General features: G+C 51.3%; 2 protein-coding genes across 5 annotated transcripts; one reads left to right on the plus strand and one right to left on the minus strand.

Moving 5' to 3' along the window:
• The first annotated feature begins 1,337 nt into the window (after positions 1-1,337).
• Positions 1,338-18,279, plus strand: CAMKK2 (calcium/calmodulin dependent protein kinase kinase 2). 3 transcript variants are annotated; one of them, XM_032705368.1, is made up of 18 exons: positions 1,339-1,438; positions 5,664-5,794; positions 6,208-6,676; positions 7,346-7,393; positions 7,769-7,822; positions 7,965-8,016; positions 8,109-8,242; positions 8,837-8,873; positions 9,648-9,669; positions 9,962-10,050; positions 10,148-10,347; positions 10,438-10,491; positions 10,947-11,020; positions 11,557-11,644; positions 11,891-11,989; positions 12,520-12,648; positions 14,529-14,629; positions 14,988-18,279. In XM_032705368.1, the coding sequence occupies exons 3-18, from the start codon at positions 6,377-6,379 to the stop codon at positions 15,058-15,060; spliced, it is 1,554 nt and encodes a 517-aa protein (XP_032561259.1). In that variant the 5' UTR covers positions 1,339-1,438; positions 5,664-5,794; positions 6,208-6,376; the 3' UTR covers positions 15,061-18,279. The 3 variants fall into 3 exon arrangements, 2 of the variants coding, with proteins under 2 accessions (XP_032561259.1, XP_032561260.1); XR_004360093.1 differs by lacking the exon at positions 14,988-18,279 and having other exon boundaries at positions 1,338-1,438; positions 12,501-12,648; XM_032705369.1 differs by lacking the exon at positions 11,891-11,989.
• Positions 18,280-19,161: 882 nt separating this feature from the next.
• P2RX4 (purinergic receptor P2X 4) lies at positions 19,162-26,880 on the minus strand. Of its 2 annotated transcripts, XM_032705371.1 has the most exons (12): positions 26,717-26,880; positions 26,054-26,201; positions 24,033-24,104; positions 23,863-23,938; positions 23,244-23,340; positions 22,993-23,073; positions 22,745-22,886; positions 22,300-22,436; positions 20,877-20,970; positions 20,727-20,792; positions 20,541-20,636; positions 19,162-19,856 (listed from the first exon to the last, which is right to left on the minus strand). In XM_032705371.1, exons 1-12 carry the CDS (start codon positions 26,845-26,847, stop codon positions 19,824-19,826), a joined length of 1,173 nt encoding a protein of 390 aa, XP_032561262.1. In that variant the 5' UTR covers positions 26,848-26,880; the 3' UTR covers positions 19,162-19,823. The 2 variants fall into 2 exon arrangements, with proteins under 2 accessions (XP_032561262.1, XP_032561261.1); XM_032705370.1 differs by lacking the exon at positions 19,162-19,856 and having other exon boundaries at positions 19,883-20,636; positions 26,717-26,879.
• Between the last annotated feature and the right edge of the window lie 681 nt (positions 26,881-27,561).

A 27,561-nucleotide genomic window follows, 5' to 3' on the forward strand; every position in this document is an offset into this window, starting at 1 on the left:
GGTGTGCCAGTCACCCTGTGGCTGTATAAAAGCTGAACATCATTTAACACCTGGAGATCCCCTGCCTGAAAGCAATAGATTTAACTGTGGCATTGTCAGCAAGAGAAAGCAAGACCAGACCTAAACCTGGGTCTGCTGGAGCCCTGCCAGGTAAGGAAGAAAAGAGAAGTGGTTGAGACAAGGGTACTCCAGTGTTAGTTTACACATCCTACTAATTAGTGCTGCATTGTGGCTGTTGGCAGATCATCAGGGCCTTGATTTTAAAACAGTGACTCTTCCCAACAACAAAGAGGAACCCCGCTTTGTGGGAATGCTGGTGTTGGTGGCTTGTCCCTTCTCGGCTATGTTTTAATCACTGTCAAGGGGTTCAGTCCTTAAAGTGTTTGGAGCACCTACTATGTTACAGCAAGTGCATAAGCTTGATTTCTAGAGTGGCTTTCAAGATGCTGGTCAAAATAGCAGCATTTATCAACAAAGCTGGCATGGGAGCCTGGCTCTGCTCCGGGAGCTCTACAGTATCAAAGTGGTGCCCACAAACAGGTCTCAGAGCAAAAAGAGGAAGAGGGTTTGTCCAGCTGTGGCTTTCACATCTACTCAAGGCTGAAGCTGTTGCTTCATGAAAAGCAGAGTCCATCTGAAAACCACAGGCGAGCTCTGCACAGGAATGGTGCTGGATGGGAACGTGCTCCTGAAGAAAAGCCAAGTAATTTGCATGGACAAGTAAGGGCTGTTTCCCCAGGGCTGGTGCAAGCCGGGGTATTATAAAGGGTTCTGTCCTACCACTGCAGAGCTGCAACCCGTATGGGGGCTGTGTTTGGTGGGGGCAATGGCCTGGCAGTGGCAGCTGTGACATTCCCAAACAACTGGTTTCCAAAGCTCCCCTTCAGGTGATGATTTGGGAAACCGCTCAGCGAAGGTCCAGGAGAGCTGACACAGGTAACCCAGTTCGCACCCAGCCTCTGGAAACGCGCAAGAGGCGGAGAGGGAAGGGGCGGTGAGGGATAGTGGGGTTCGTGTTCCCCAGAGGCAGGGGAGCCCGCAGCGGGAGCGGGACCGCGGGAGCTCCGCGCTGCATCCCGCGGGAAGGCGAGGCGGGGCTGAGCGGCCCGAGGGGGGATAAAACCGGAAAATAATAATTATGCGTAAACGAAAGAACAAAACCCACCCCAAGAGCGGCTTGCGTGGGGGTGGGCGGACAGGATGCAGCTGCCCCGGGGGGGAAACCTGCCCTTCCCCGGGGCGGAGCGGGGCCTCCCTCCCCTCCCTCCCTCCTTCCATCGCTCCCTCCCTCCTTCCCTCCCTCCTTCCCTCCCTCGCTGCCGCCGCCGGAGCGGAACCGAAAGCGAAGGCGGCGCCGGGCGGCCGCGCTCCGGCCCAGGGCTGCGGGGTCTGCGGGGGTCGCGGGGCCGCTCCCCGGCGGAGCGGCGCGTCCCGCCAGGTCGGTGCTGCGGGAGCGGGCGGGGAGGTCGGGCGGGCCCGCGCGGGGGATGCGCCCGCGGCCGCGGAGACAAAGCCGCGCCCGGAGGGACCGTGCGGGCGGGGGCCGGGATGGAGCCGGGGAGGGAGCCGGGCTGGAGCTGGGGCTGCGGGCGGCGAGCGGCATCGCCTCCGGACGGGGCTCCCCGCGGGTTCGGGGCCGACCTGTGCGGGCACTCGGGGCTGTCATTTCCCCATCCCGCTCCCACGAGCTGCGCCGTGGCCGCCAGGGCCCCGCACACATCCCGCTCCCGCCGGCCCCGACACGCGCCGCGGGACCCGGTGGCATCCCGGGAGCGGGGATGGGACAGGGCGGGGTGTCCCACAGAACCCATGGGGCTCCTGCCCGCGGGGGACTGAGCGCTGGGACCAGGGGTGCCAGGGAAAGATAGGCCATGGGGTTGGGAAAAGGGGGAATTTTTAAGGTCAAGGGGCAAATGAGAGGCCAGAAGATGTAGCTGGTGGAGCAACTGCATAAAAGGGACAGGTCTCGTTAGAAACAGCCACAGGTTGGGTTGCTGCGAGTGACCGAGTGTGGATAGGAGGTGGGATGCAGCCCTGTGGCCACGTGCACGGCACGGAGCATCAGGAGCATGGAGGTGACAGTAAAAACCAAAAGCAGAAGCGAGATGACCACAGGAAGCTGGTGTGATGGAACTGCGGGCTGTTTGTGCGGCTGTGAAATGTTACAGGGGCAGAAACCAGCCCTGGGGACAGGACTAGGTGGTCGTCGGGGCCAGGGGGACCGTGCTGGGGAGAGGGTGTGTGGTAGCTGTGGCCACTGGAGTTCCCTTCATGGCCCCAACTGGAGAGACAACCCTTCTCCTGGGAGAAGGAGCCCTGTCCTCCTGGCCCCTTTCTGTCAGCACTTTGTTTTGGGAAAAATAGCCACCAAATCCCAGAAGCCCATACCTGAGTGTGCCATGAGGGGTGTCTGATGGATCAGCCCTGTTCCAGGGAGGTAATTTGGAGGAGGCTTTGCTTTCAGCTCGGCCCTAATGTCTTTTAAGTGGCATTCAGAAAGTGCAGAGCTGCTCTCCTTTCCTCTCTTGTGGCCATTGCAGGCTGGAGCTGATGTTCCCAGGAAAGCTGGGAGCCGTTTGATGATGCTGGACAAGCTGATGGTGGTGGCCTGAGCTCATCCCAGCCTGTGCTCAAATGCAATGTCTGGAGCTTACACTCTTGTCTTGGGATACTCATTATATATTGCTTAATCCTCAAGATTATAAAAAATCTTGGTAAAGATGTTTTTGTGACTCCTATTGAAACCTGCCTCTGTGTTTCACCCCACTACAGTGCTCCCAGCCTGGCTTTGCATTTTTTCCCCAGTTCTTTCCCTGGTGTTGGATGGGCCAGGCAGCACAAGAGGCTCTTCTGTTCGCCCCAGGGATGATGAAAAGCTTCTCTGCTTCGGCACAGGGGCTGAGTGCAGATGGGGCCTGGTGCCTGTTTCCAGTATCTCATAATTTTGGGTGTCCTCTGACTTCTAGGGAAGCAGCTGAGAGATTTTTTTCCCATTAAAAGTCAGGTGGGGATGCATATGGTCTTTGTATACTACAGTGACTAATATATTTCTGGCAAGGTCTGCACTCACCCGTAGGAAGGGAAACTGTGATCGATGCCCCCATTGCTGCAGATGACACCACTCCTGGCACGGGCACTTCCACCGCTGACCGTGACCAGGGAAAGCAAAATAGCCACTGGACTCAGCCCAGGGAGACCAATAACTGCCCCAGGCTGGCCCCAGTTGGCTTTTAACCACAGACCTTCAGTGGCAGCAGGGGAGGATCCTCTGTGAGTAAAATCTGCCCTGGTTTAGGTGGTTTGAATTCAGTTTTGTGAGCAGCTTGTTTTGCAGTGTGGGAGCTGACTCCCAAGGAAGGGTGGATGGAGGTGTCACTGCTGAGCTGCCACCAAGTCTTACTGCCTTGGGAGGGTCTGATCCTGACACTGTGTCTGGCCTTGCCACCGGGAAGCACGTGGAGGGGGGAGGCGAGTGCATGGCAGCACCATCCCTTCGCCTGCCCTGCATGTGGGTAGAGAAGCAGCTCCAGGGAGGGAAGGGCAGGCTGAGGCATCCATATGCTCCCATTTAAATCTTGTGCTGGCTGCAAGGTGTCATCCTCTGCACTCCCCCAAAATCGGTCGGCGTGTTCCCATCCGGGGGTGGCTGCATCCCAGCAGGAAGCAGGCAGGATCCAGGCAGAGACCAGGCACTCACAGCAGAGCTGGGGCGGCCCGAGGGGGCTGTGGAATCACTTCACTCTCGTGGGGGCCGATTTCACTCCCATTCATTTCCGCTTAAGCCACGTGGGCACTGAGCAAGAGGCAGAGCTGCTGCCAGGGCTTCACAGACCTCTTTTCATTTTAATATCCCTCTCCTTGCTGAATTAGATGCGAGACTGATTGCTTCGATAATCCTGCTGCAGCCGCTATGGGTTATATATGGATTGCAGCCAAGAGCTGTGCCGATAAATCATTCCTATACACCAGGCTGTTATATTTCCTGAGGATTTTGTGGGCATGTGCTGCTCCCTTTTACATAAGGATCTGCTGGAGTTCATACCAGAATGTGCTGCTTTTCCCCAGGCAAGGACCCGGATGGGTTGGTGAAGCCAGAGCCTCCAGGCTGTATTTCCCCTCTTTGGGTTTATTCCCCCCCCATCCCAGCTACTTCACTTTTCCCTCTGGCTGGTGATACGGTTGTTTTCCTCCACCTCCTCCTCCTCAGCCTCCTGATGTGCTTATTAAGGATAACAGGGCTGTGTTCAACAGTGTGACCCCACTTTTGGGTTTCTTCTGGGGAAGGTGTCATCTCACAGGACAGTGTCTGCAAAACCCCGTCCTCTGACCCTCTGCGCACATGCAAAGGGAAAACCCCTCAGATTTTCCACTCCAGCCAATGTTATGATGGGGCTTGGACGACTTTTAGCCTGTTTACAGAGCCTGGGGAAGCCTGCTTGAATTAATCAGACTTGATATGTTTATCCTGGTCAAGCCAATTAACTCCCGCCGGCCAGGACACGCTCAGCTCTTAAGTGTGACAAGACTTCATAACTCAGTTTTGCTCTAGCCTGGCAAAGTTTAGCAGGAATCCTTGGAAATTTGGATGCTCGGGGGGCATCCTAGCAGTGGGATGCCTAGCAGTGCTGTGCCACTGCTGGGGACCGGTGCTGCTGCCAGTGATGTTCCTGGGATGGCTTCATCCTGGGGCTGCCCTGATGAGCTGCCTTTTTTGGTGCGGCCGCGGTGCCCGGTGAGGGTACAGGGGCACAGCATTCGGGATCGGCTCCGGCTTCAGGGGCAGCTATTTATATGTGCCCGCTGGAGAGGTGCCCACAGCAAGCCAGGCAAATGGCAACTGGCCTCGAGATGCATCTCTGTGGATTCAGGATGAATGGGGGGGCCTGCCTGTTTGTTTTAATCCATTTGGGAGTGCATTAAAACACACTGCCGTGGGCTGCCAGGAGCGCCGAGGGGGAATTTGGCTTGGCTGGTGGCTCCCGGCTCTCTCATCCAGCAAAACCCCGTCCAGGAGTGGATTCAGCCCCACCAAATGCGGCGTTTCTGAAATAGTTTGTCCTTGTTGCTGTTTATTGGCTTATTTATAGCCTCCCCATCCCTGTGCTTCTCCGTGCCTCGAAGCAGCCAAGCAGTGCCGGGTTGGCTTTAGCTCCAGGCCGATCCCACTTGGGCAAAAAGGCTCCGGTTTATAGATTGGTGTTGAAAACAGCAATTAGGCCATTGTGAAGCCTCGAGGACGGGGGAGACGATTTGATTTCTGTACTTGACCCATAATTTCTGCTGGGCTGATTCACAGTGGTTGTGGTGCGGGTGCATCACGGAAACTTCAATGGAGATGAGTGGAGCTAATTTTAACTGGCCGCCTCGTTGAGGTGTGGGAACCAGGCAGAAAAACGCCTCAGACCCTGTTCCTGCTTCAGGGCTGGTTGTTTCAGGATATTTTTTTTCTCTTCTTTCTGCAGCAACTTGTTAACCTAGAAATTAAAAACAGCATCAGTGTTGCAGCAGGGAAGAGTGATGGTTTACAGCCAATCGCCCATCGAACTGCCCTGGCTGCTGCAGCACATGTCAATTAAGACCATTTTTCCCCCTTTTAAAATTATTATTTCATTATTTGATTTTTTTAATTCTTTGTTGCTAACAGTTTTCTCATTTATCTCAAGGTCCAGGGACCTAAGTTTTGTGCAGAAGGCCATAAGGGAACCCGGGGCGAGGAAGAGAAATCACTGGCAATGACAAGCTGTGGGAAGAGGGAGTGAGCTGGGGGGGGGTGTGATCCTGCACCCCATGGTTGGTAAGTGGGTCCCTGTGCCCCTGAATGGCTTCCTTTGGGGGATGTTTGGCAGAGATGTGCCTGCTCTGAGCACTAAAGTAGGGAACTCAACAATATTTATGCCACTGTAGTGCAAGCTGTAAAATAACACCTTGGGGTATTTCTGTAGTGGAGATGATGGAATTGTTATTTCCTGGAAGTGTTGAAATAAAAAGGGTGGAAGGAGCAGTGGCAGTAGCCTTGGGGCTGAGGCTGTCTCTAGCCTGGGGTCTGCTCCGTGGCAGGGTGGGTGCACATCCCCAGTGCCATCCTGTGCCACTGCCCCTGTCTTTACCATTCTCCACGGACTGAATAAATCAATCTGTAGAGCAATGACCGGTGGGAGGAAATCCTGCTTTCCAGGGAAGCCTGGCTGACCCACCCTGTGTTTGCAGGGACACCTCCCCGTGGCAGCATGGCCAGGATGAGGCCGTCGCCCACCCCACACCGCCACGTGTCCCCGGGATCTCGCCCGCCCCGTGGCTCCTCTGCCGTGCCGGAGGCTGCGGCCGAGCCCCCGCGGCGCTGTGGGACCCCCCGGCGCTGAGCCCCCGCCGCGCTGGCATGGCCTCGCTCATCGTGGTGACTGAGTACGACGCCACGGCGAGCACGAGCGAGGAGGAGATGGACGTGCCCGGCAGCGAGGGCTTCGGGGATGGCCGGAAGCTGCACCTCTCCGGCCGAAAGCTGTCCCTGCAGGAGCGGCCGCAGCCGGCGCGCTCGCCCGGCAACGGCGACGGCGCCAGCGAACGCTTCATCTACCCGTCCCTGCCCTACTCCCCCGTGACGTCCCCACACTCCTCCCCGCGGCTGCCACGGCGGCCCACGGTGGAGTCCAACCGCGTGTCCATCACGGGACTGCAGGTGAGGGGGTGAGCGCTGCTCCCGTGGTTGTCCTGCCCCTGCCCTCCTGGATTTCCCCACCACAGTGTTGCTTCCGCTTGTTTTTTTGTCTGCATATGTGTGGCGGGAGGCAGTGGGACATCCCAGTCCATCCTGGGCCACGGGGACATCCCTTAGGAAGTTGAGACCTCCAACTCACTGTTTTTTGTGCCTTTTGCTGACGCCACCAGCTCTCACGGCTGCGTTTTGGGAAAGCCAGGAGCTTACCGCGCTTCTCTTTCTCTCCTCCTTAAAAATAAAAAAACAGAGAGATCCACTGAGATCTAAAGAGAAAACAGCCCTGCCTGCCCCCAGCCTGACAGAAAACAGGCAGCAAGCAGCTGCTCTGTCCAGAAGAAATAAAATTACTCAGCGCCAAGTCGCCAGCATTAAACCCCCGGGCTCTCCCAGCCCATCGCGCGCTCTTGTTCCACGTGAGTGGTCAGTATCATTAACATTAGCAATTAAACATATATAAACACACCAACGTGTGTGGCTCATGAATCAAAGCTGCCCAGCCCCACGTGGGTGCCCAGGCAGAGCAGGACGAGGGGTAAGTTTGCAGAGAAAGTTTTGCTGGAGATTTAAAAGGGGGAGAGCGAACCTGAATGGTTTGGTGGCTCATGTCTAACCCCCCCTCTTTTCCCACAGGACTGTGTGCAGCTCAACCAGTACAAGCTGAAGGATGAGATTGGAAAGGTGAATATTGGATGGGTTTGGGGTGCAATAGGGGAATTTGGGGTGGGAGGGTGTTGGGCTCACTTTCATTTTCCAGCCAATGAGTTCAGCCACTCACGACAGCAGCTTCTGGTCTATTCTGAGTGGTGCTGATTGAATTGTATATTTTTTAAATTATTATTAATTTTCCTCATGCCCCCTCCCTCACAAGAAATGGGGCATTTGAGGCTTTTCTTTGCTGTTGGTGTGATGTCAGAGCGTACACCCCGCTCCTCCCAGCATTGCTCTGTGATCCCAGTGGGGGCGGGTTTGCGGAGGAGTCCAGAGCCCGGTTTGGTGATGTGGGTTTTTTTGAATTGTCCCTAACTGGTGCCCCATGGCTGTGCCTCTCTCCAGGGCTCCTATGGGGTGGTGAAGCTGGCCTACAATGAGGATGATAACACCTACTATGTGAGTAGTGCATGGCCCTGGAGCAGGGCAGATGGGACTGGGATGGATTCCCTTCCAGCTGACCCCCTGTGCCAGCCCCATCCCACCAGCCCCATTTTGTCCTTGATTTGCTCCAAATTCCACATTTGTTCCCCTCTTGCAGGCAATGAAGGTTCTCTCCAAAAAGAAGCTGATGAGGCAGGCAGGCTTCCCCCGTAAGTGGCACAAAACCTTTAGGGTGGAGGATGATTTGAGGTCCCCAGGGGATTGATCCCGACCTGACACCCCATCTTTGCCTTTCCCACAGGCCGCCCGCCGCCCCGCGGGGCCAAAGCTGCCTCTGAGGGCTGCCTGCAGCCCAGAGGGCCCATCGAGCAGGTCTACCAGGAGATTGCCATCCTCAAGAAGCTGGACCACCCCAACGTGGTGAAGCTGGTGGAGGTAAGTGCTGACCAACCCCTTCCCAAAATTCATCCTGAGCAGGTGGAGGGAAGCGACCGCAGAGGGGCTGAGATGGTCATGGCAAGCCCTGCCTTTGGGAGACTTGTCTTTTCCTTGGTTTAAAAGGGTTTTTATTCTCATCTCCCAAAAGATGATTTTTTTTCTTCCCTGTCCAGAAGGGAAACACAGAAAAATGTTGCTTCCTTGGAGGAAACAAGCGCTCAGATGGGTTTTGGGGAAGAACTGATGTTTCTGTGGGTTCAACAGTGCAGCTGCCTTGCCCTCCGCCCACTGCCTGTATGAAATGGTCCAGAAAATCAAGAATTAAGGATGTGCAGGCTGGAGTTTATTTGGCTTATGAGTCAGATGATGCTTCCTGTGTGTTTTAAATATTTGCTTCCTTGAAGTACAGCTACATCTCTGTCCTCCTTTTTTTTTCCCCACCCTTGTGGGTAGAAGCTCAGAGATGAGCAGACCGTGCTGATGGTGCAGATGGTGCAGAACTGAGATGGCTGCTAAATAAAATATCACAATGTTTATTTTGCAAGGGTTTTTTTTGGTGCTGTTTAATTGCCTTTCTACTTCTTTTGGCAGGTCCTGGATGACCCCAGCGAGGACCACCTGTACATGGGTAACTGCCCACTGCCCCGGGGGGTCAGAGGGATGGGGCAAAATGTTCCTGCTGTCTTTTGGGGTGGCTGCATGTGGGGTTGGGTCTCTCCTTCTCCATGAGTATAGCCTGGATGTTCTAGAGGAGCAAAAAGGATGCAGTCTGGGTTGTGAAGGGAGATAGGAGTGCTTTATAGCACTTTATTGGTTTTAATTCAATGTCAGGACATGCTTTGCCATGAAAGGCACCAGCATTGATTATTGTCAGCTTTGAAGCCAGGCTGATAGAAAGTAGTTTTATTTGTTTGGCTTCGAGAACAAGGCACAAGTTAATTATCCACAGCACAAATGAGCCCCTTCCCACCCTGTCTGGCAGACCACAGTGGTTTGCTTGATGCAAATATACACTTTTGGAGGCATTATTTCTATTTCATCATTTATGTTCAGCCTGTACTAGTGGAGGAGTGTGTGATGCCTTCATGGCCAAGCGCAGAGGTTTGCTCAGGGCATGGGCTGGGACTTTTTGGTGGCAAACTGAGGGTTTTAGTGTGCCATGGAGGGCACTTCATGATGCTGAGGCTGCAGCACTGAGAAGGCAGTTGGCAGCATCCCCTTAACTGAAAATGGGAGCAACCCAAATGCCACGTGCCTTGCATAAGACGGCATCTCCTTTTTAAAAATAACACATTATTTTTAGAATTTTTGTCATTAAAATAATTGCTTTTGTGCTGAGACTGTGCTCAGAGGAGCTCTACCCTGTAAGCAATCCGTAATCACCTTCTCTTTTGTGTTGCAGTGTTTGAACTGGTGAAGCAGGGGTGAGTACTGAATTCCAGATTTAAACCTACTAATGCATGAACATGAGACAGGTTTGTGGGTGGCACAGCTCAGCCACCTGAGGTGGGTGTGGGGTGCAGAGGTGATAGGGAGGTTCATGGTGGGGCTCCTATAGGTTTGGGTTGTGTCTCCCCAAGGTAGTTACAGCTGTGTACATCCTGTATATGCCTGTGTTTGGTGTTGTGTGCTGTCACCAGACTGTGGCAAAGCCTCCAGGACCTGTTTTGGCTCGTCCAGATGGAGAATGAACCCCATTCTCTGTTTCCTTTGCAGCCCCGTGATGGAAATCCCAACCCTGAAACCTCTCAGCGAGGACCAGGCTCGGTTCTACTTCCAGGATCTGATCAAGGGCATTGAATACTGTAAGTGTCTCTGCAAAAAGGATGGGAGCTGGACTTTCGGCTGGTGCACGGTGCTGTTGTGCTGCTGCTGCATCACTTGTTTTCCCTTTGGCTGCAGTGCACTATCAGAAGATAATCCATCGGGATATTAAACCTTCCAACCTCCTCGTGGGGGAAGATGGGCACGTCAAGATCGCTGACTTTGGAGTGAGCAACGAGTTCAAGGGAGCCGACGCCCTCTTAACCAACACAGTGGGCACCCCTGCCTTCATGGCCCCAGAGACGCTCTCAGAAACCAGGAAAATTTTCTCTGGAAAGGTATTTAACAGCAATTTGAGGGGGTTTGGACTAGTCTTCCTCACACACACTGTCTGTTGTAGATCTAACTGGGCTTTCTTCGCTCTGCAGGCTTTGGATGTCTGGGCCATGGGGATCACGCTGTACTGCTTCGTGTTTGGGCAGGTAATGACATGGATTTTTCAGTGCTGTTGGTGTTCTGGGAGGCTTGGCGAGTGCCTCCCATGTTCCAGGTACATGGTGGGATGGGCACCCCACATCCCTGTTTGAGCCAAGTGGAGATGGGGATATGTGGACAGAAATGAGGAACCTCTGCCTGTCCCTGGGATGGATGCAGCCAAAAGGGCTGTGTTCTCTTTTTCTCCAAGTGAAAAAATTCTGTGCCTGGGCAGATTTTTTAGGAAAGAAGCTCTTGTAGTAATTGGTAGTTTTTGGTCAAATGTTATTTTCACTGCATTTAAAAGTAGACATTGATACAATAGGAAATCTTTTGGAATTTCCCTATAACTGGATTCTTGCTCTCCTTCAAACCCTATGAGATCCTGATGCCCCTCTGGCTGCCCCACTGCTGCCTCTTAACAGAGGTCGTTGCTTTCCTCATTTCTGTTTTTCTTCGATAGTGCCCTTTTATGGATGAAAGGATCCTGAGTTTACACAATAAAATCAAGACCCAAACGTTGGAGTTCCCAGACCAGTAAGTACTCAAAAATAAAAACAACCCATCAATCCACTTTACAACTCATATGAGGCAGTGCCTGGGTAGGGCTGGCCCTGCTCTGCTGTGGTTTTACAAAAGTCAGGCTCTGAGCCCTTCTGTTGGCCTTGGACTTGGAAATGTCCTTTGCATTAAACATGAAGGCAACAAGTCCTGGTTTGCAGTTGCCAAAGAAGGAGCAATTGAAGTTGCAGAGGTGTTTGAGGGAATGGATTAACCTCTGCAGTTACTGCCTGTTGGGTTTTAGCCTGGTTGGAGCTGGTATTGGGCTCTCCCAGCCCTATACATGTGGGATCATTTTTCAGATTGCCTCAAAAGAAGATGTTTTGCTTCCCTGGGGAATACGAGGAGGAGGGACTGCTTGGCACCTGGATGCACAAGGACCTGGAGCTGCATCCCTGCCAGGGCTGGAGTTCAGTCCCAGTCTGCCCAGAAAGGCCCACAGTGGCACTGAGATGAAGAGCAGAGGCAGCATCCATCCCCTTCCCCATCTCATCTCTCCCTTCTTTCCACAGGCCAGAAGTTACGGACTTCCTGAAGGATTTGATTACACGGATGTTGGATAAAAATCCTGAATCTCGGATTTCGGTCCCAGAAATCAAGGTACTGACCCGACCCCCTAGTGGTGGCTGTGGCTTCACTTCTGTTGGGTTCTCCTTGCTCGGCTTTTTTCGGGAGTCAGTTTGATCGCGCCAGGCTAGGTCCTCCCCCTGTGCCCAGGGCCCCCGGGCAGGTAAGTCCCAGCACCTTCCCCTGCTCCGGGACCTGCTCAGCTTTGGGACCTTTGGTGCCTAGAGAAGCCACAGGCAAAAGGAAATCCCCTGAGTACAGTATTTCCTCTGCTACCAGGAAAGTACTGTGCAACAGCCTTTCGCAGGAGATTTCTGGTCCTTCGCCCCTGCGGGAGCCTGGAAGGGGCGAGAAGCTGAGAGGATGGAGGAGACTCAGGTAGGGGGAAAGGATTGCGGGGGAATTGCTGAACCATTTTGTGCTCCTCCTGCAGCCGTCCAAGTCACCAGGTGTGTGGGCAAGGACAAAGAGGGGTTCTGCCTTCCGTCGTGGATTAATCCAGATCCAAGACTAGGGCTCGGTGGGTCTCCCCATCACCGCTGCTCGTCTGGAATAAGTAATTCCTGCCTCTTGGTGCTGTCTCATCCATAAGATGAGACTGAAAATAGGTCTTTCTCCCTAAAACTCACTGAGATGCCCAGGGCTGCAGGTCACCAAGGTTATGTCTTGGTTGTGTAGATGGGGCCAGCGCTGGCTCCAGATGAGCCACACCACGGACTGAGCTGTTCCTGGCAGTGCCAGGGTGAGCTGGCTCACCAGGGAGATGGCACATCTCTCCCCTGCTCCCTGGTGTTTCAGGAGCACGTAGGGGCCATAGCTTGGGCAAGGAGATGCGTTTGCCAGGCTTATGCTGTTTGAGTTATGAAAAAGAGGAAATCATTCCTGACAGGCTGTGTTATTAATTGAAGTTGCACCCTTGGGTCACCAAGAACGGAGCAGAGCTGCTGCCCACGGAGGATGAGAACTGCACCCTCGTCGAGGTGACGGAAGAGGAGGTGGAGAATTCAGTCAAGCACATCCCCAGCCTGGCCACCGTGGTGAGTATGAAGGGGTTGATGGTCTGTGGAGGCACATCAGGGTCCACGCTGCCTGCCAGGGTGGTCCTGAGCAGCTGGAGGTTGCTGCTGAGGGGCAAAAATATTGGGCAGGATTAGAGCAAAGACCTTCCCTGTCTTGGAAAGAAGTGCTACAAGGCACTTCAGCATCTCAGGGTCTTCAGGGTCTCAGCATTTTGCTGGAGGTGGCTGTACCATGTGTGGGGGAATATTCCAGAGCAGTCCTAAAGGGAACTGTCAGTGCATTGCCAGTCTCCACGCTTGAGCTGGCTGTCCAGATATCACTGTATTTGCTCAGGGCAAAAAAGCATCTGGTCCAGAACCTGCCTGCAGCCAGGAGCAGGTGTTTTGGCCAGGCATGAGGAGCTCCTGCCTTGTTCTGCCTGTCCAGCCATAGGGGCTGTGGGAGCTTCCCAGGATGGAGATTTTATCTGGGCCACAACATGCGCCAGCCCCCGCCTAGAGCTATTCTTGGTGACTTCATCTCATCTCTTTTCAAGCTCATATTTTTATTCTTTGCAACCCCCTGTGGTGGTGAGAAAGACAGCGTAACCCTGCCCTGTGTGGAAAGTGAAATTCTTGTGGGTTTTGAACCTAATGATGTCTTTGGGTGCCACCAGCCCTCGTGAGGAGAAACAGCGAGCGACCATTCACAGTTCCCTGGCACAGCATTATCTGCCTGTAGACACCCAGGCTGTGATATTTTGAAGTACAGGTCTCCCTTTGAAGCCCCTTTTCCATCTCATTGCTGTGCCCACATCTGGCCCCATGTCTGGAGCTCCTTCCTCTTCAGTACCCTGCAGAAGTCTCATTGACTGCTGATATGTTAATATGCAAATGTGCCTTGTGCTGCTCAGGCTGAAAAAGCAGATGTTGCTCTAATGAGATCACCATTGATGAGGGATTTCCCCCCTTTTCCCTGTTCAGAGGTGACTTGTTCAGTGGGCTCAGTGCTCCCGGCCCTATTGAAATCCAGGTGGTTTTAGCACAGCTCAAGGCAAGTGAGATTTAATGAGGCTCTTGCCTCTTAAATATTGCACTGCCTCCAGGCAGATCTTGTATTCTCACATTTGCATTTGTTCTTCAAAATTACCCTCCGGTGCCTGATCTTTGTGCAGCCAAGTGCAAGCATTAACACTCCAGTATGAGATTCACTCATGTGGCTTCAACTCTCCCATAAATTGCCTTCCCCTTTGGACACAGAAGGGCTCTCAAGCTGCGGTGATGAGCAAAGGAAGAAAGCACAGAGGGACAAGCAGCAACATCAAATGAAACCGGGGTCCCCAGAGCAGGATGAATCTGCTGAGGCAGCATCCAGTGCTGCTCACCTTGTTGTCTGCTCCCACCAGCAAAACAAATTGGGGGATGCCTGGGATGCCCTGACACTTCTGTGCTGGGTAACTTTGTGTTTTGCAGCCAGAGCTAGACAAATGGCCAGCTTTTCAGTTTGGTTTAGCTGAATGTTAAGGCAAAATTACACTGGTTTCTTCCTTCCCCTCTCCCTTTCCAATGAATTTTTCTGCCAGGTAACCAGGGGCAACTGAGAATTTGCAGTAATCGGTAAAACCTTCTTCTGGGGGGAAAGAATCTTCCCAGACTTGGATTTGTTCTCTTCTAGCCTCTCACACCTAGTGTGGCTTCATCTGCATGGGTGTCAGATGAGGATTACAGCCCCTGTATTAAGCAGCTGGAGACTTGCAAACATGCTTCCTTCTGGTTTTGGTTTCTTGGGAGTTTTTTAAAAAGACAATTTTTACTTGTTTTCCCTAGTTCTAATAGCTACTTGGTCATGAGGGTTGGATGTTGCTGTTGCTCTTGAATGAAGGAAAGCATCCCTGATGAACTCCGTTCTGGTTTTGCAGATCTTGGTTAAGACAATGATCCGGAAGCGATCCTTTGGGAACCCATTTGAGGGGAGCAAGAGGGAGGAGCGGTCGTTGTCTTCCCCTGGGAACCTGCTGCCGTAAGTGTCATCATCCCCAAAAGACATTTTTAGCTTATCTCACTGCTCTGGAGGAGAAATTGAATAGATGGGCTTTGAATCTTTCATGGGGGCCATGACTGGGATATTCACACCCCCTCTGTCTGATCAGTAACTGCTTTATGGGATTTTTGTGGCATGGAATATCTTGCTCTTCTGATGGGATGAAAAGCATCTTTTTATTGCACTTCCAGCCTGTTACGTGGGAGCTGGAGGGAGATGACACGTGCTCAGGGTCCCAAAGGTCCCATGGCAGGGAAGGGGCACACACTGGTGTCTCACTGCCTGCTTTGCCTTTCTCTGAGCCACCCAGCAGCCCTTTTATTTCCTTTGAAAACAGGAAACAAGGCAGTGAAGATAATCTGAAATGCAACGACTTGCCCAACGTGGGAGAGGAGGAACTTCTTTCATGAACGTCGACTTTATGGTTCTGTTGAGCAACTCGATCCAGGGCACGTCACAAAGTGTGCAGCTGGGGCTGAGCAAGGTTGACAGAGCCCACGCCAAACACAGCATGACACGGCGCTATCTCAGTATAATGCTGGATGTAGAGCTCACATAGCAGCATGTTATCAGACATCCGACTGTTTGCCATCAACATGGAGCATCTCTGACCACTTGGACCGCTGACTTCTTGCGGGAGAGGCGCTGGCTGGTGCCACAGAGGTGAGCTGGTCGTGCTGAGCAGCGACAGAGCTTTGCGCAAAAAAAAATGAACAACCCAAAGCAGTCCGACAAAAATGCATGTTTGGAACTGCTTTTAGCTGGTTTTAATGCCAAGTAATTTCCAGGGACTAAGGCCAGCGTCCCAGAGGTCTGTGTGCCCATGGTGGGCACACTCAGAAGGGTGAAGCTTTTGCCAAGTGGATCCACAGCAGTAAAACCACAAGTGTGCACTTTGAAAGTTCACGACCTACCGGGAATGTTGTTGCATCTATTCCTTGTCCTTTTGGTTTGTTTTTAATTGACACCTTTTTAACTGCATGGGAACAAAGCAAAAACCCACCCTTTCAGCTTTTTAAAGAATGCCTACCTTTGTGAGCCAAGTTGTATTAAGCAGCATCTTCAAGACGTTCAGAAAGTGAGGTTAATTACCTCCACAGGTAATTAACACCTTTCCAAAGGCCTTGGTGTGACCAGGACTTGGTAAGTTAGGTATTCAGTACATGAAAGGAAAAGGTATTTAAGGGCTTAAGTTCAGTTTGAACTATTTTTGCTGCAGAAATATGAGTGAAAGGTGGTGTTTAGCTGAATGTTTTGAACAATAGAGGAAGCACTAACAGTTTGTTTCTAAATATTTTACTTGATCTAGGTAGATATATTATTAAATATAAAATTCAGGGTAAAATCCTTCACTTCCATGTACATTACATGGTTTACTACAACTAAAAATAATACAACTTATGCTGTTTTTTAAGTATAGACTTAGGGCTTGCTTAGAATCTTAATGAAATATTCAGATTAGCTAGTAATTTTCAAAGAAACTTTTGTTTTCCCAACTCTTAATCTGGATTCTGGGGCCAATGCTATGTATTTTTGCCAGCTCGTTACCAGTAATTTGTGAATGCCTGTGGATCAGAGGCTTGTTAGTAAATTAAGTGTATACCTAATTCATAGATTGTTTCTTATGAAGAGCTCTTTAACCTTCAGTCAGATTACTCTGATTATTTGTGGTGCTTGTAAAAAAAATAATAACCTATCATGTGGTGGGAGAGACTCTGGTGTCCAGACACACTTCCCCAAGTTCTCTGTGCTTGGACAAAGCTGGAGAATGGCAGACTCCTCCTGGAGAGGAGTCAGGGTTTGCCTGAGGAAAGGGGTCACGGTAAGTACAGTTGTTTAGTGGATGGAGTGTGGGACTGGGAAGGGGGGAAAGGTCTGATCTCTTCTCAGTCTGATGCGGTTGTGTGACCTTGAATGAGGCATTTAAAGTGATGGTGTGCCTGACAGAGGGGGAGGATTCGAGTCTCCCAAGCTTGTAAGGGACTGCTAAGGCTTAGTTCTTTGCCCTCAGGAAGAAGGCACTAGGAGACACCCAAGTATTGTGATTAATGGCCTGCTAACCCTGGCCATGGATGCCCTGCCTTTAGGAAGTGAATGTCCCCTTGTCTTCCTTGATCCTGAGCAGCACAAGCAGCAGTGCTCTGAGGTCCTTGGCCCCACTGCAGTCAGACCTGGCCTGGTAATTCCTGGTTAGGACGGGTGTTTGTTAAAGCCAGGACAGTGTTAGCAAGGGTGCAGGTGCCTACACAAACTGTCCCTTACACCTTTTAATCACTTGAAGTGATGTTCCCCCTAAATTGCAATTTATTATGGAAACATTGTGCTGCTGGCCTGTCTCCAGAGCCAGTGAAGACAGTTTGTGGTTTAGGAGCAATACTATGGAGTTTGGAGCCATAAGACACGCACTGTTTTCCTCCCATTTTAGTGCAAGGCTATGCCAAAGCCCTGCAGCTTCAGCTATGGGAAAACCAAACAGGTAACCTGGGGGCCAGCCCTGCTCCAGCTGCCTGCTCCCCCTTTCCTAAACAGGACTTTTCATTGTGGAAATGCGTGTGAGCGGGCAGCCTGGTTCTCTAACCCTGCAAATGGACTTGATCTGCCAAAAAAAAAAAAAAAAAATTTAAAAAACTAGGGGATTTGAGTCTTTGTAGTTAGTGCATAGCAATGTGTGGTGTGTTTGCTAGAGATGTGTTGTAGAGATCTCTGTGCTGCCCATCTCTGGTTGTGATCTGCTGGGTGCCTCCTGAGACAGTTTACATTGACCACACAGGTTTGCCTGGTGCAACCACAGCTTCTCAACAGACTGAGCTGTACCAGCTCCTCAATGCCCCCACACACAGGGGCCTCAGATATTCCCACAGATCAGTGTCTTAGGGCCAGCATGGGCTCGGTTCTGAAGGATGTAAAGCTCAGCACTTCCCCAAACCGAGTGTCCCTCAGTGCCAGCTCCCCCGGGGCTGCAGCCAAAGGCACATTTCTGAAGGAAATGCGATGTAGATTTTTCTTGTTGGTCAGCTCTATTGAAAGCACAAAGCCTTGGCCGTGTGAGGAAGATCCCTCTAAATGCATGACCTGTAGAGAAGCTGTCCTGTGTATATAAACCTGCTCAGTTCCCCAGCTGCTGTTCCTTAGTAGTAATGCTGGCTTTCTTCTTATAGTGAACATTTTGCTTGTGCCTTGGAACTGGGCTGTAGCTTGATTTCCCCAACTCCCTTCCTTTCAAGCAAGCCCAGTGCTGACTGGGAGCTTATTGCTGGGTACTAAGCCTTTTTGGCTCTGAAAGCACACAGGAAAGTGCTAAGGGGAAACCAGGCCTCTTGTCTGGGTAGTTTTTCATGGTGGTCCCCTCTTACCTATCAGGCAATTGATCTGTTTCTTTTCTAAGGTCCTGAAATATTGCTGATTTTTATACTGTTTGTTTAATGACCAAGGCTTGTGTTTCATTCCTACCCCTTTATTATGCATTTAACTTTATCAGGTGTATCAAGTTTAAATACTGTGTATTTATCACTTTTAAATTATATTACGTAAGAAGAAAGAAAAAACAAACCAACAACTAAGTGTTTTTCCACACAGCTGTTCAAGCTTCACTGTACAATATTGAAATAAATGACATGCAATCAAACCCAGAGTTAATTGATCAAGTGGAACCATTATCCTGTTTGACTGGTCTTTATCAAACTGTGGGAGTTTGGTTGTTGGAAGAGGAATCTGAAAGCACCTTCCTATGTTACTGAAGTCTGGTGCTCTACCACTACTGGGCATCTTGGGGATCTAGGATAAGTCCACACTGGACTTATCCAAGCCACTGCATAATCCAAATGGAGCATTCACAAGCACAGAGTGGAGCACTGACTCTTGGAAAGGCACTGTCTGAGTTAGGACACAACTAACTTAGTGCTCAGCAGCAGCAGACACATAAAGAATAAAACAAGATGGTAATGCTGTGGTATACACACTGTGCTGCTGGAAAAAGGCAGCAAAGCCCCAGCCAGGATGCTGGAGGCATGGAATAGATCCCAGGGTTCTGTAACACTAGAAAAGGCTCAGAGAAAGGGAAGAGGTTTGTGAGTCAGTTGTGGTCACTAGAGATGCTCAAGGCCATGTGAACATAAAAGCCCCAAAAATACACTTTAATCAAATTGTGTAAACCCATTAAATGCAGCAGCCCAGACACATGGTTGGTGTGGTGCGGTGGCAAAAAGCTTGGGAGGTGTGCCAGGGAAGACAGATCTGTTCTTCCAAGTAATTTGTACCAGCGTGTGGATAAGGTCCCTAAAACCCAGGCCTCTAACTTACAAGTCTTTTCCCTTGGAGAGGGTTTTAATGCAACAGACACAGAGAAGGTGTCAGGAAAACCAAGGTGGAGCAGAAGCTGTAGTTGCAGCAGCACTTCTGCTGGGAGAATCAAGAGACAAAGCCCACAGAGCCCTGGCTTTGATAGCTCTCCACTGACAGATGGTGTCTGGGGAGAAATGAACAAGCAAAACCCAGCCTGCAGGACTCTAAGAGGGCTGAGAGAGGGTAATATTTTATTGAAGTAAAATTTAAAGTAGTACCATAAAAATTAGACAAAACAGAAAAAAAAATATTCTGTTATCAGTGAGCCATTTATCACAGCACAGTGGAGCCAGACACTGCTTTATCTTCGTCTGTGGCCACTGGGGCTTGGAGACACAGTAAAATAGTAGGTGCAGGCTCAGCTAAGCTTCACAATCCTTCAGGACAAGGAAAAATGACTTGACAACAGCAAGGAGCTGCTTTCCCAAGGTTAGGCAACACCTGGTAGGGGCCATGTTCACTGTAAGGAAGAATCCATGCCTGTTATCCTGAGAGCTCTGCACAGGGAGCTCAGGGATAGAAGGACAGTCAAAATGACAATGTCCCTGTCCCAGGCATGGCCAGAGCAGAGGCCTGGACGTCATGAAGCACAATTCTCCCTCTGTGCTTAGTGCAATTAATCTGGAAAGAACAGCAGGCAGGGAGCAGACCCAGTTCTTCTCCCTGGGGGCTGGCTCCAGCCAGGAAAAGTAGTGAAGAGTAGCAAATATGGTCCCTTTCTCAGTTTGGTTCCCCACTTCCTTCCAGTGAAGAGGGGGTGGTCTCCCAACAGGGACAAGTAATGTTCACAGCAGCAGTTCAGAGCAGCAGCTGGTGCTGCAGCAGCAGGAGCTCAGGAGTTGGTTCCGTATGTCTCACCGACTCCCTGCAAGGATCAGAGATTACAGCTCTCTGCCAGAAAACTCTTCTTTCTCCCTCTTCCTCTCATACAAACCCCCCTACACAGGCAAGCTACTGTTACTCAGACTTTACTTTTCCAGTGCCAAAAGGATTCAGAAATCCACCCTCAGCAGCAACACTTGCCCCCAAGCACAGGGCTGTAGGGCTGAGCTCCACCCTCAGCACCAGTAAAGCACCTCCCTAAATCCTTCTATTAACCAAGCAGAGCATTTGGACCCTGGAGGGAGCCATAGCTGTGGCTGGTCTCAGAAAATACCAACCCACTGAGTGGGTTTGTTCACAGCCACAGGAACCCCAAAACCCAAGACTGAAGGATTTGATGAGAACAGAGCCATTCCCCACAGCTCTCAGAAGGCAACTGCCAATGACTGCAACCCAAAAAGGAGGTGCAGTAGGAGCATGACAAGTTAAACATGTATTTTTCTCTCCAAGAGTGGTTGCCCAGGAAACATGACAATATTTGTTTCTAGTGCTCCTCCCTGCAACAGCCTTGAGGTAAAAATTAGCTTCTCTGACAAAGAGAAAGTTTCCTAAAAACTGTGGTTCAAAATCCTTATTTGATGTGGACTTTCTACATCCTGTTTCAGAATCTCTCAAGAGTCAGAGGAGAAAGCAACTCTGCCTTTCCCCTGCCTCCATGGATGCTTACCAGTTCATAATCCTCCACATATTTGTATTTCTTTTCCCGATAGTAGTACCTCTTCTTCATGCAGTACAGAACAACAATGTCACACAGCACTGTTGCCTAGTGGAGATTGAGAGAGTTTAGGACAATGATCCTCAGAACTGAGGCACTAATCCAGAACTGAGTCCGAGTGCAGACAGTGTCACTTACCACGCCAAACAGCGCTAAGCCAGAGCCGATGTTAATCATGGTAGGAATTACATCAAATTTTCCTGCCTAGAAGACAGTTACAAGGCTGAATATATTTTTCAGCATCTCTGAAAGTCCTCACTACAACACCTCCAGGAACTGTCACCCTACCTTTCCAAACACTACGATATGAAAGCGGATGCCAAAAGCTTTGACAAGCGTCCGTGATTCAGTGCCATCACTATTCTTGTAGTATTTTGCAAACCTGGAGAAAAGATAGGTCAGAGCTTAGCTGGAAATTCGGAGGATGCTTATGTGATCATGCAACATCCAGGTGTGTTCCACATCCCAAGAGGATGGGCTGAACATTGGTACTTCCAGGCACAAACCCCAAATGGTGATTTCATGCAGGCAAGCACTTGTAGGAGAAAAGCCCCAAACAGGTGAATTTAAGAAGACAGTTATCACAAGCCAAATCAGGGAACCTGCAAAGCATAGGAGAGGGAGAAAGTTGGCTGTAGTAGGGGAGCAGAAGGACAAATGGAAAGAAATTCAGCTACACGAGAGAGGGGAGCAGGCAGCTGCAAGGGACCAGGCAGCCACGAGAGGGCAGGGCCAGGAGCAGCAGCGCAGCTCGGCTGCCACACAAAGGCTGTTCCGTGTCTGCACAGGGTGGCCCGCAGGCAAATGACGAAAAGAGATGAGAACAAATAAGTGAGGTCAGACTTACTCTGCCACGTGGTTGACTAAGCCATGAGGAAGCAGAGAAGAGGGTGGAAGAGAAGAGGAAGGATTGGTAAGGGGCTGCACCAAAGTCTGGAATTAGCAAGAGCACTTCAGATACGGCTGCGATATCCTCCAGCCAGTCTTGCCTGACACCCCAACACCTGCAGGCCTGGCACCTCCCAAACACACCTTCTGCTGTCTGCATGACAGCAGCTCCTCACTGAATTCATCCAAGGTCCACCAAAAGATCCCCTGTGCTAAGTGAGATTTTGTGATTCTAGAAACAACAAGCTGTGTTTCCTCACAAGCAGCAATCCTGCAAGGACTTTGGCAAGGTGGCCAATCCGTACTATTACAGTCTGAGTCTGGATGAAACCAGCTGCCTGGCTCTGCACTGGTGTTTTACTGGAGGTGCTGGACTGTAATGGCCAGAATGTTTATGTGGTGGTGTATGCCATTAAATATGATCTTCAACTGAGAGAGACACTTTTAGAGGTTAGTTTTGCCTCAAGCACAGTGAAGGAGATGCTCTGGTCTCCCACCTCCACCTCTCAGTCCCCTCAAATTCTGCCCTATCAGCATACCCTGAAACAGTCAGTTCTCCCAGTGCCATGCCATGGCCCAAACAGCCACCCAAAAGCTGATGGAAACATGACTCAAGACACTCTGACGCAATCAGTGGAGCTTCACTGACCTCCCCCCTCTGCTGTGGTTTGCACACAGTGAGGATCCCACCCACTCTGTCCTTCAGCACCAGCAGAACTCTCCAAGTTTTCTTCTGGTGCTCTCTAAGCACAACAGAAATCCCAAAAGTACTCACAATTGCCAGTGGCAGACTGAGCCACAGGTGCCCTCACAGCCACGTTACCTGAAGTTGTAGCCAGGTGAGACGGTGTGGGCAGTGTCCTTGTTGTCGAGGCGCTGGAAGGAGTATTTTGGCACACAGTGGGAAGCAGCTCTGTCAAGGTTGCAGTCCCAGTTGATCTGCAGTGCCATGACTCCACCCTGCCAAGTGGAGGAGAGGAGAAGGTGTCTGCTAGAAGGCTCTCTGCTGACCAAGACTCTGATTTACTGGCTCTTTTCCCAGTCCCAGTTAAACACTCTTTCCCCCTGCTACAGAAGGGTCTTGCACATAACCCCACCCAAACCAGCCAAGGCCAATTATTTGTAGTAGAATTGACTCCAGTCCCCCTGGCCAGAGCAGCTCTCCATCCTGCAGCTACTCTGTGTTCTGTGGCTCATGCCACGAGGCAGAGCCACCTACCACTCCTCTTTTACAGAACTGAAGCCCAAGAGAAGGGTCTGTCAAATACCTCCACAGCCATTTCCTGGAAGTCCTGCCCTGCAGCTTCAACTATTTGCCCTAAACGAAAGATGGGGCAGAAGGGGTCTGTGTGGGCATCATAGATGCAGTTCTTGAGGTAGGTGGAGTTGATAGTGGGGAGGATGTTTCGCCTACAGGGGAACAGAGAAAGAAGAGCTGTTGCATCTTCTTCCAGCCATCCAGCTCCCCTTTACAGTCCATGAGATCGGACAGGACAATGCTCCCCCCACTATTTACTTGCTGAAGTTGAACTTGCGGTACCAAATGTTGTTCTTCACCAGAAGGGTGAAGTTCTCAGCTGCTTGTAGGAACGCTGGCCTATAAAACAAGAGGAAGGGTAAATAAGTACAACATACTTTCACAAACAGTGTCCTTGCTGCTCATCTCTTCAGTTTTTCCCAACAGCACCTCAAGGGAGAAGCATCAGCTGCATACCACCAGCCTCATCCCAGGAGGGCCACCACGGAGCAGGGAGACAGAGCACTCACTTGGGTATGTGACTGTCATCCTCCACAGGGCACCATGCAAGGACTTCACAGGTCTTAATGCTGCTGTTGTATGAAACACACTCCCCAGTCTGGATGCCTGGAAAGACATGTGCATGGAGGTACTACTAATCAAAACCAGAGGCAGTATTTGTCCCATGATATCTCCTCCCTCTATATGGTGAAAACAATTTTCTCGGGGCAAAGTGCCACTACCAAGACCCCCATTATCTTCCAGTGCACTTTGTAGTGAAATTTCAGAGAAAGGAGCATCACATCTTTTTCCTGAGCCAAATCTATGGCTCAGGAAATTTCATCTATGTGAAATAGATGAAATTTCAAATTTCATCTATGTGAAATACTGCTTCAGGGACTCAAGGCCTTGAAAAAGCCCTCACACTGTTTGCTAACCCACAAAGCCCATATCTACCCAGAATCAACCCAACACAGTCCATCTGCTCTCCCCAAGCAGAAAAATTTGAGCTTCCCTTTCAGTTCTCCTATGTGTGAGCTAAGGGGAACAAGCAGACTGAAGGGAAATGCTGCTTCCTTCACAGCAGGGAAGGCACAGCACAAAGGTATCACAACACAGACTGAAAGACCATTGCAGCAGGTTTCTTACCACTGCTGTGGGTGCTGACATATCCTGGAAAACAGCTGTTGTTCTTCACCTGGCACTCCGTTTTATCATCTGGCAGCTGGAGAGGAACAATAATTTCACTAAGCTCTGTGAACCCTCTCCCCCACACTTCCACCCACACCAGGCAGGATTAAAGCAGATCCTGCACCTACCTCTGGGCAGCGGCCTTGGCTCTGGTTCAGCGTCAGTATCACATTGGTCATGACAAACACAGTGTTCTCACCCTGAACAAGCAAAACAAGAAGGCAACCTAAGAGTGACAGACTGGAAAGAGCATCCAAGGCACCACACCAAATACCTTTGCTGACAGAGCCCAGGTGGCTCCACAGAGGGGACCTGCTTTGGACACTGCTGGCGCAGCAATAAAGGAGCAGATTCTCATATGAATTGCTCGATGTTGCTGTGTGTAGCCAGAGGAAGGACTGTGGGACTAGAAACTTTTTCTGTCCTCCCACTCGGACCAAATTTCTTCATTCCCATTATGAAAACAGAGATCACGCAGCTCCTCAGGGGAGCTGCAAGGCAGGAGCAGAAATAGAGCTCCAGCTCTCTTTCTTTTTGCAATATATCAATTAGAAATTTAACCAGTCCTGTTTTGTTTCTTCAGGGAGCACCATTTTTGTTACTTTACTTTCACTCCTTTCAGGTCTGTATGATTCCGGATCTGTTGTTTGCTTCTGCTCCACTGATATGCAAATATGAACACTCAGCCAAAATCTGACTAAATCTGTCCTTTTTTCTGCATCACATGTCATGCAGATGGAGGGACCCACAACGAGCAGCTTGGCTGTGGCTGCCCATCCCAAAGGCCACCACACATGGCCCACAGAGTGCAGATTGCCACAGACACAGTCAATCAGTAACTACAGCACAGCTTCCTGTTCAGTTCCGGATCAAGTGACTTGCAGGCTATTCCTGGTGTGTCTGCCAACAAGCTAACTTGGGTCCGTTTGCTTTAGAGCAGTAAGACAGAGGACATGTGGTTATTGTTGCAACCTTTTCCTGAAGCCTGCCAAGTTCTTCATCCTCTGTGGGGACCAGCACTGTTTAACAGCTTTGTGGGCAACATGGACAGTGGGATCGATGCACGGTCAGCAAGTTTGCTGAAAACACCGAGCTGTGTGGTGCAATCACACACTGGAGGGAAGGGATGGCATTCAGAGGGACCTGGACAGGCTGGAGAGCTTGGCCTGTGTGAACCTCATGAAGTTCAACAAGGCCAAGTGCAAGGTACTGCATGAGGGTCAGGGCAATCCCAAGCACAAATACAGGCTGGGTGGGGAACGGATCAAGACCAGCCCTGAGGAGGCAGCCTTGGGGGTGTTGGTGGACAAGAAGCTCAACATGACCCAGCTATGCACACTCACAGCCCAGAAATCCAACCCTATCCTGAGCTCACCCCAAGCAGGGTGACCAGCAGGTTGAAGGGAAGATTCTGCTCTTCTACTTCTCTCTCGTGAGACCCCACCTGCACTGCTGATTCCACCTCTGGGGCCACCAGAGCTGGACCTGTTGGAGTGAGTCCAGAAGAGGCCATGAAGATGCTCCATGGCCTGGAGTAACTCTGCTATGGAGACAGACTGAGAGAATTGGGGTTGTTCAGCCTGGAGAAGATAAGGCTCCAGGGAGACCTTAGAGCCCCTTCCAGTACTTAAAGGGGGCTTATAAAAAGGAGAGAGAGGGACTTTTTACATGGGCAGGTAGTGCCAGGACAACGGGGAACAGTTTTAAACTAAAAGGGACGAGATTTCAAAGAAATTCTTCCCTGTGAGGCTGGTGAGGCCCTGGCACAGGCTGCCCAGAGAAGCTGTGGCTGCCCCATCCCTGGAAGTATTCAGGGCCAGGCTGGACAGGGCTTGAAGCAACCTGGGATAGTGGAAGATGTCCCTGCCTATGGCAGGGGGTTGGAACTAAATTATCTTTAGGGTCTCTTCCAACCCAAACCCTTCTGTGATTCTACACAAGTACACACATAGATACACTTTTCTTGAAACAAACTTCCCCAGGGCTCATGGTGCAGGTGCTCAGCATGATCTGTAACAAAGCAAAGCTGCTTTATTCTCTCATATCAAGGCCATGCTGGAGCTGAAGCTGCTCTGCCTTCAGTGGACTTTAGCAAAGCAGTAGCTGATTGCTAGAAAACCCTCCCTCTCCATGGGAAAGTGACTGATACCTGAGGAGGGATGACATAGTCGGCTACATCCCAGATCCTGGCTCCCAAGGTGGATGTGTTTGTCAGGGTTACTCCTTTCACCTTCGTGGTTACAGAACTGACCACGGAGTCTGTTTCCTGGTAGCCCTTCTGCCACAGAAAGACCCACCTGCAAGAAACAACTGATAAGCACTATAAACAAGCACACATGGTCGGAATTTCTCCTTTTCCCATATGTCACCTGAAAGGGCCAGTCCAGATAGTTTCACAGCGTTTCCCTACAAAAGGGTCACAGGACAGGTAATCTCCTTTGTGGTTTTTAGGGGGTATTTTTTATTTTCAGAATGGTCTGCAGGGTGTAATTTGCTTTTATGCCCAGCCCCGCTGGGTGAGCGGCAATGACCCCGGGGGACGGTCCCGCTCCTGAGGGGTCCTGTCCTGTCCGCAGCCCCACAGTCCCAGTGAAGTCTGCCCATTAAGCAGTGACACCACCTCCGTGTCACCCTTCGGTGAGCTCCGAGCTCCCGACTCCCCTCAGCCCGCGCCCCCCGACAGAACCGGGGTCCCGGGGCCCCTGAGGGAGGCGGCGGCCCCCGCCCCTCAGCCCCGCGCCCTGGGGGCTCCCAGCGCGTCCTCCCTCCCGGCGGCCGCTCCGGGACCCCCGCACTGCCCCCGCCCGCTCACCCGATCACGTATGCGAGGATGGCGAGCTGCACCATGCGGTTGATGAGCCCCACTTTGCGGCTGCGGATCAGCACGATGCGGGGGGTGTCGTACTCGAAGAGGAAGCTCTGGAAAGCCCCGCACGACGCCATGGCGGTGGCCGGGAAGGGCGGGCAGGCGGGACCGAGCCCTCACGGGCCGGGCCGCGCCGCGGCAGCCCCGCGGTGCCACAGCGCCCCGAGCCGCCCGCAGGGCGCTCCCGCAGCCCCGGAGCCGCCACCGGGCTCGCTGTGGGAGGCCAGCGGCGGCAGAGGCTACCCAAGGCTGTTTGCACAGAATCACCGAATCTATCAGGTTGGAAAAGACCTCTGAGATCATCCAGTCCAACCGGTGACCCAACACCACCACGTCAACAATAAGTGCCACGTCCAGTCTTTCCCTAAACACCTCCAAGGACGGTGACTCCACCACCTCACTGGGCAGTCCGTTCCAGTGTCTAATCACCCTTGCTGTGAAGAAATTCTTCCTGATGTCCAATCTAAACCTCCCCTGGAGCAGTTTAAGACCATGTCCCTCTTGTCCTGTCACTTGTTACGTGGGAGAAGAATCTGACCCCCACCTGGCTACAACCTCCTGTCAGGGAATTTGAGAGAGCGAGAAGGTCCCCCCTGAGCCTCCTTTTCTCCAGGCTGAGCCCCCTCAGCTGCTCCTCATCACTCTCATGCTCCAGACCCTTCCCCAGCTCCATTGCCCTTCTTTGGACTCCCTCCAGCACCTCAATGTCCTTCCTGAATTGAGGGGCCCAGAACTCAACACAGTTTTGGCAGGAGTAGGGATCCCCTAACACCAACTCGTATCTTGCATCC

This window comes from Chiroxiphia lanceolata, chromosome 18 (genome assembly GCF_009829145.1).
Source record: "Chiroxiphia lanceolata isolate bChiLan1 chromosome 18, bChiLan1.pri, whole genome shotgun sequence".
Classification (NCBI taxonomy): Eukaryota; Metazoa; Chordata; class Aves; order Passeriformes; family Pipridae; genus Chiroxiphia; species Chiroxiphia lanceolata.

What these genes read in the sequence shown, in the direction of transcription:
- CAMKK2 (XM_032705368.1), top strand. Translation starts at nt 6,377, where the DNA reads ATGGCCTCGCTCATCGTGGTGACTGAGTACGACGCCACGGCGAGCACG. An exon ending in TTTGAACTGGTGAAGCAGGG is followed by an intron (nt 9,670 to 9,961) that starts GTGAGTACTGAA and finishes TTTCCTTTGCAG; the next exon opens with CCCCGTGATGGAAATCCCAA. An exon ending in GGAAAATTTTCTCTGGAAAG is followed by an intron (nt 10,348 to 10,437) that starts GTATTTAACAGC and finishes TTCGCTCTGCAG; the next exon opens with GCTTTGGATGTCTGGGCCAT.
- P2RX4 (XM_032705370.1), bottom strand. Translation starts at nt 26,847, where the DNA reads ATGGCGTCGTGCGGGGCTTTCCAGAGCTTCCTCTTCGAGTACGACACC. An exon ending in ATCCTCGCATACGTGATCGG is followed by an intron (nt 26,202 to 26,716) that starts GTGAGCGGGCGG and finishes TGTTTCTTGCAG; the next exon opens with GTGGGTCTTTCTGTGGCAGA. An exon ending in TCACCTGGCTACAACTTCAG is followed by an intron (nt 20,971 to 22,299) that starts GTAACGTGGCTG and finishes TCTTTTCTCCAG; the next exon opens with GTTTGCAAAATACTACAAGA.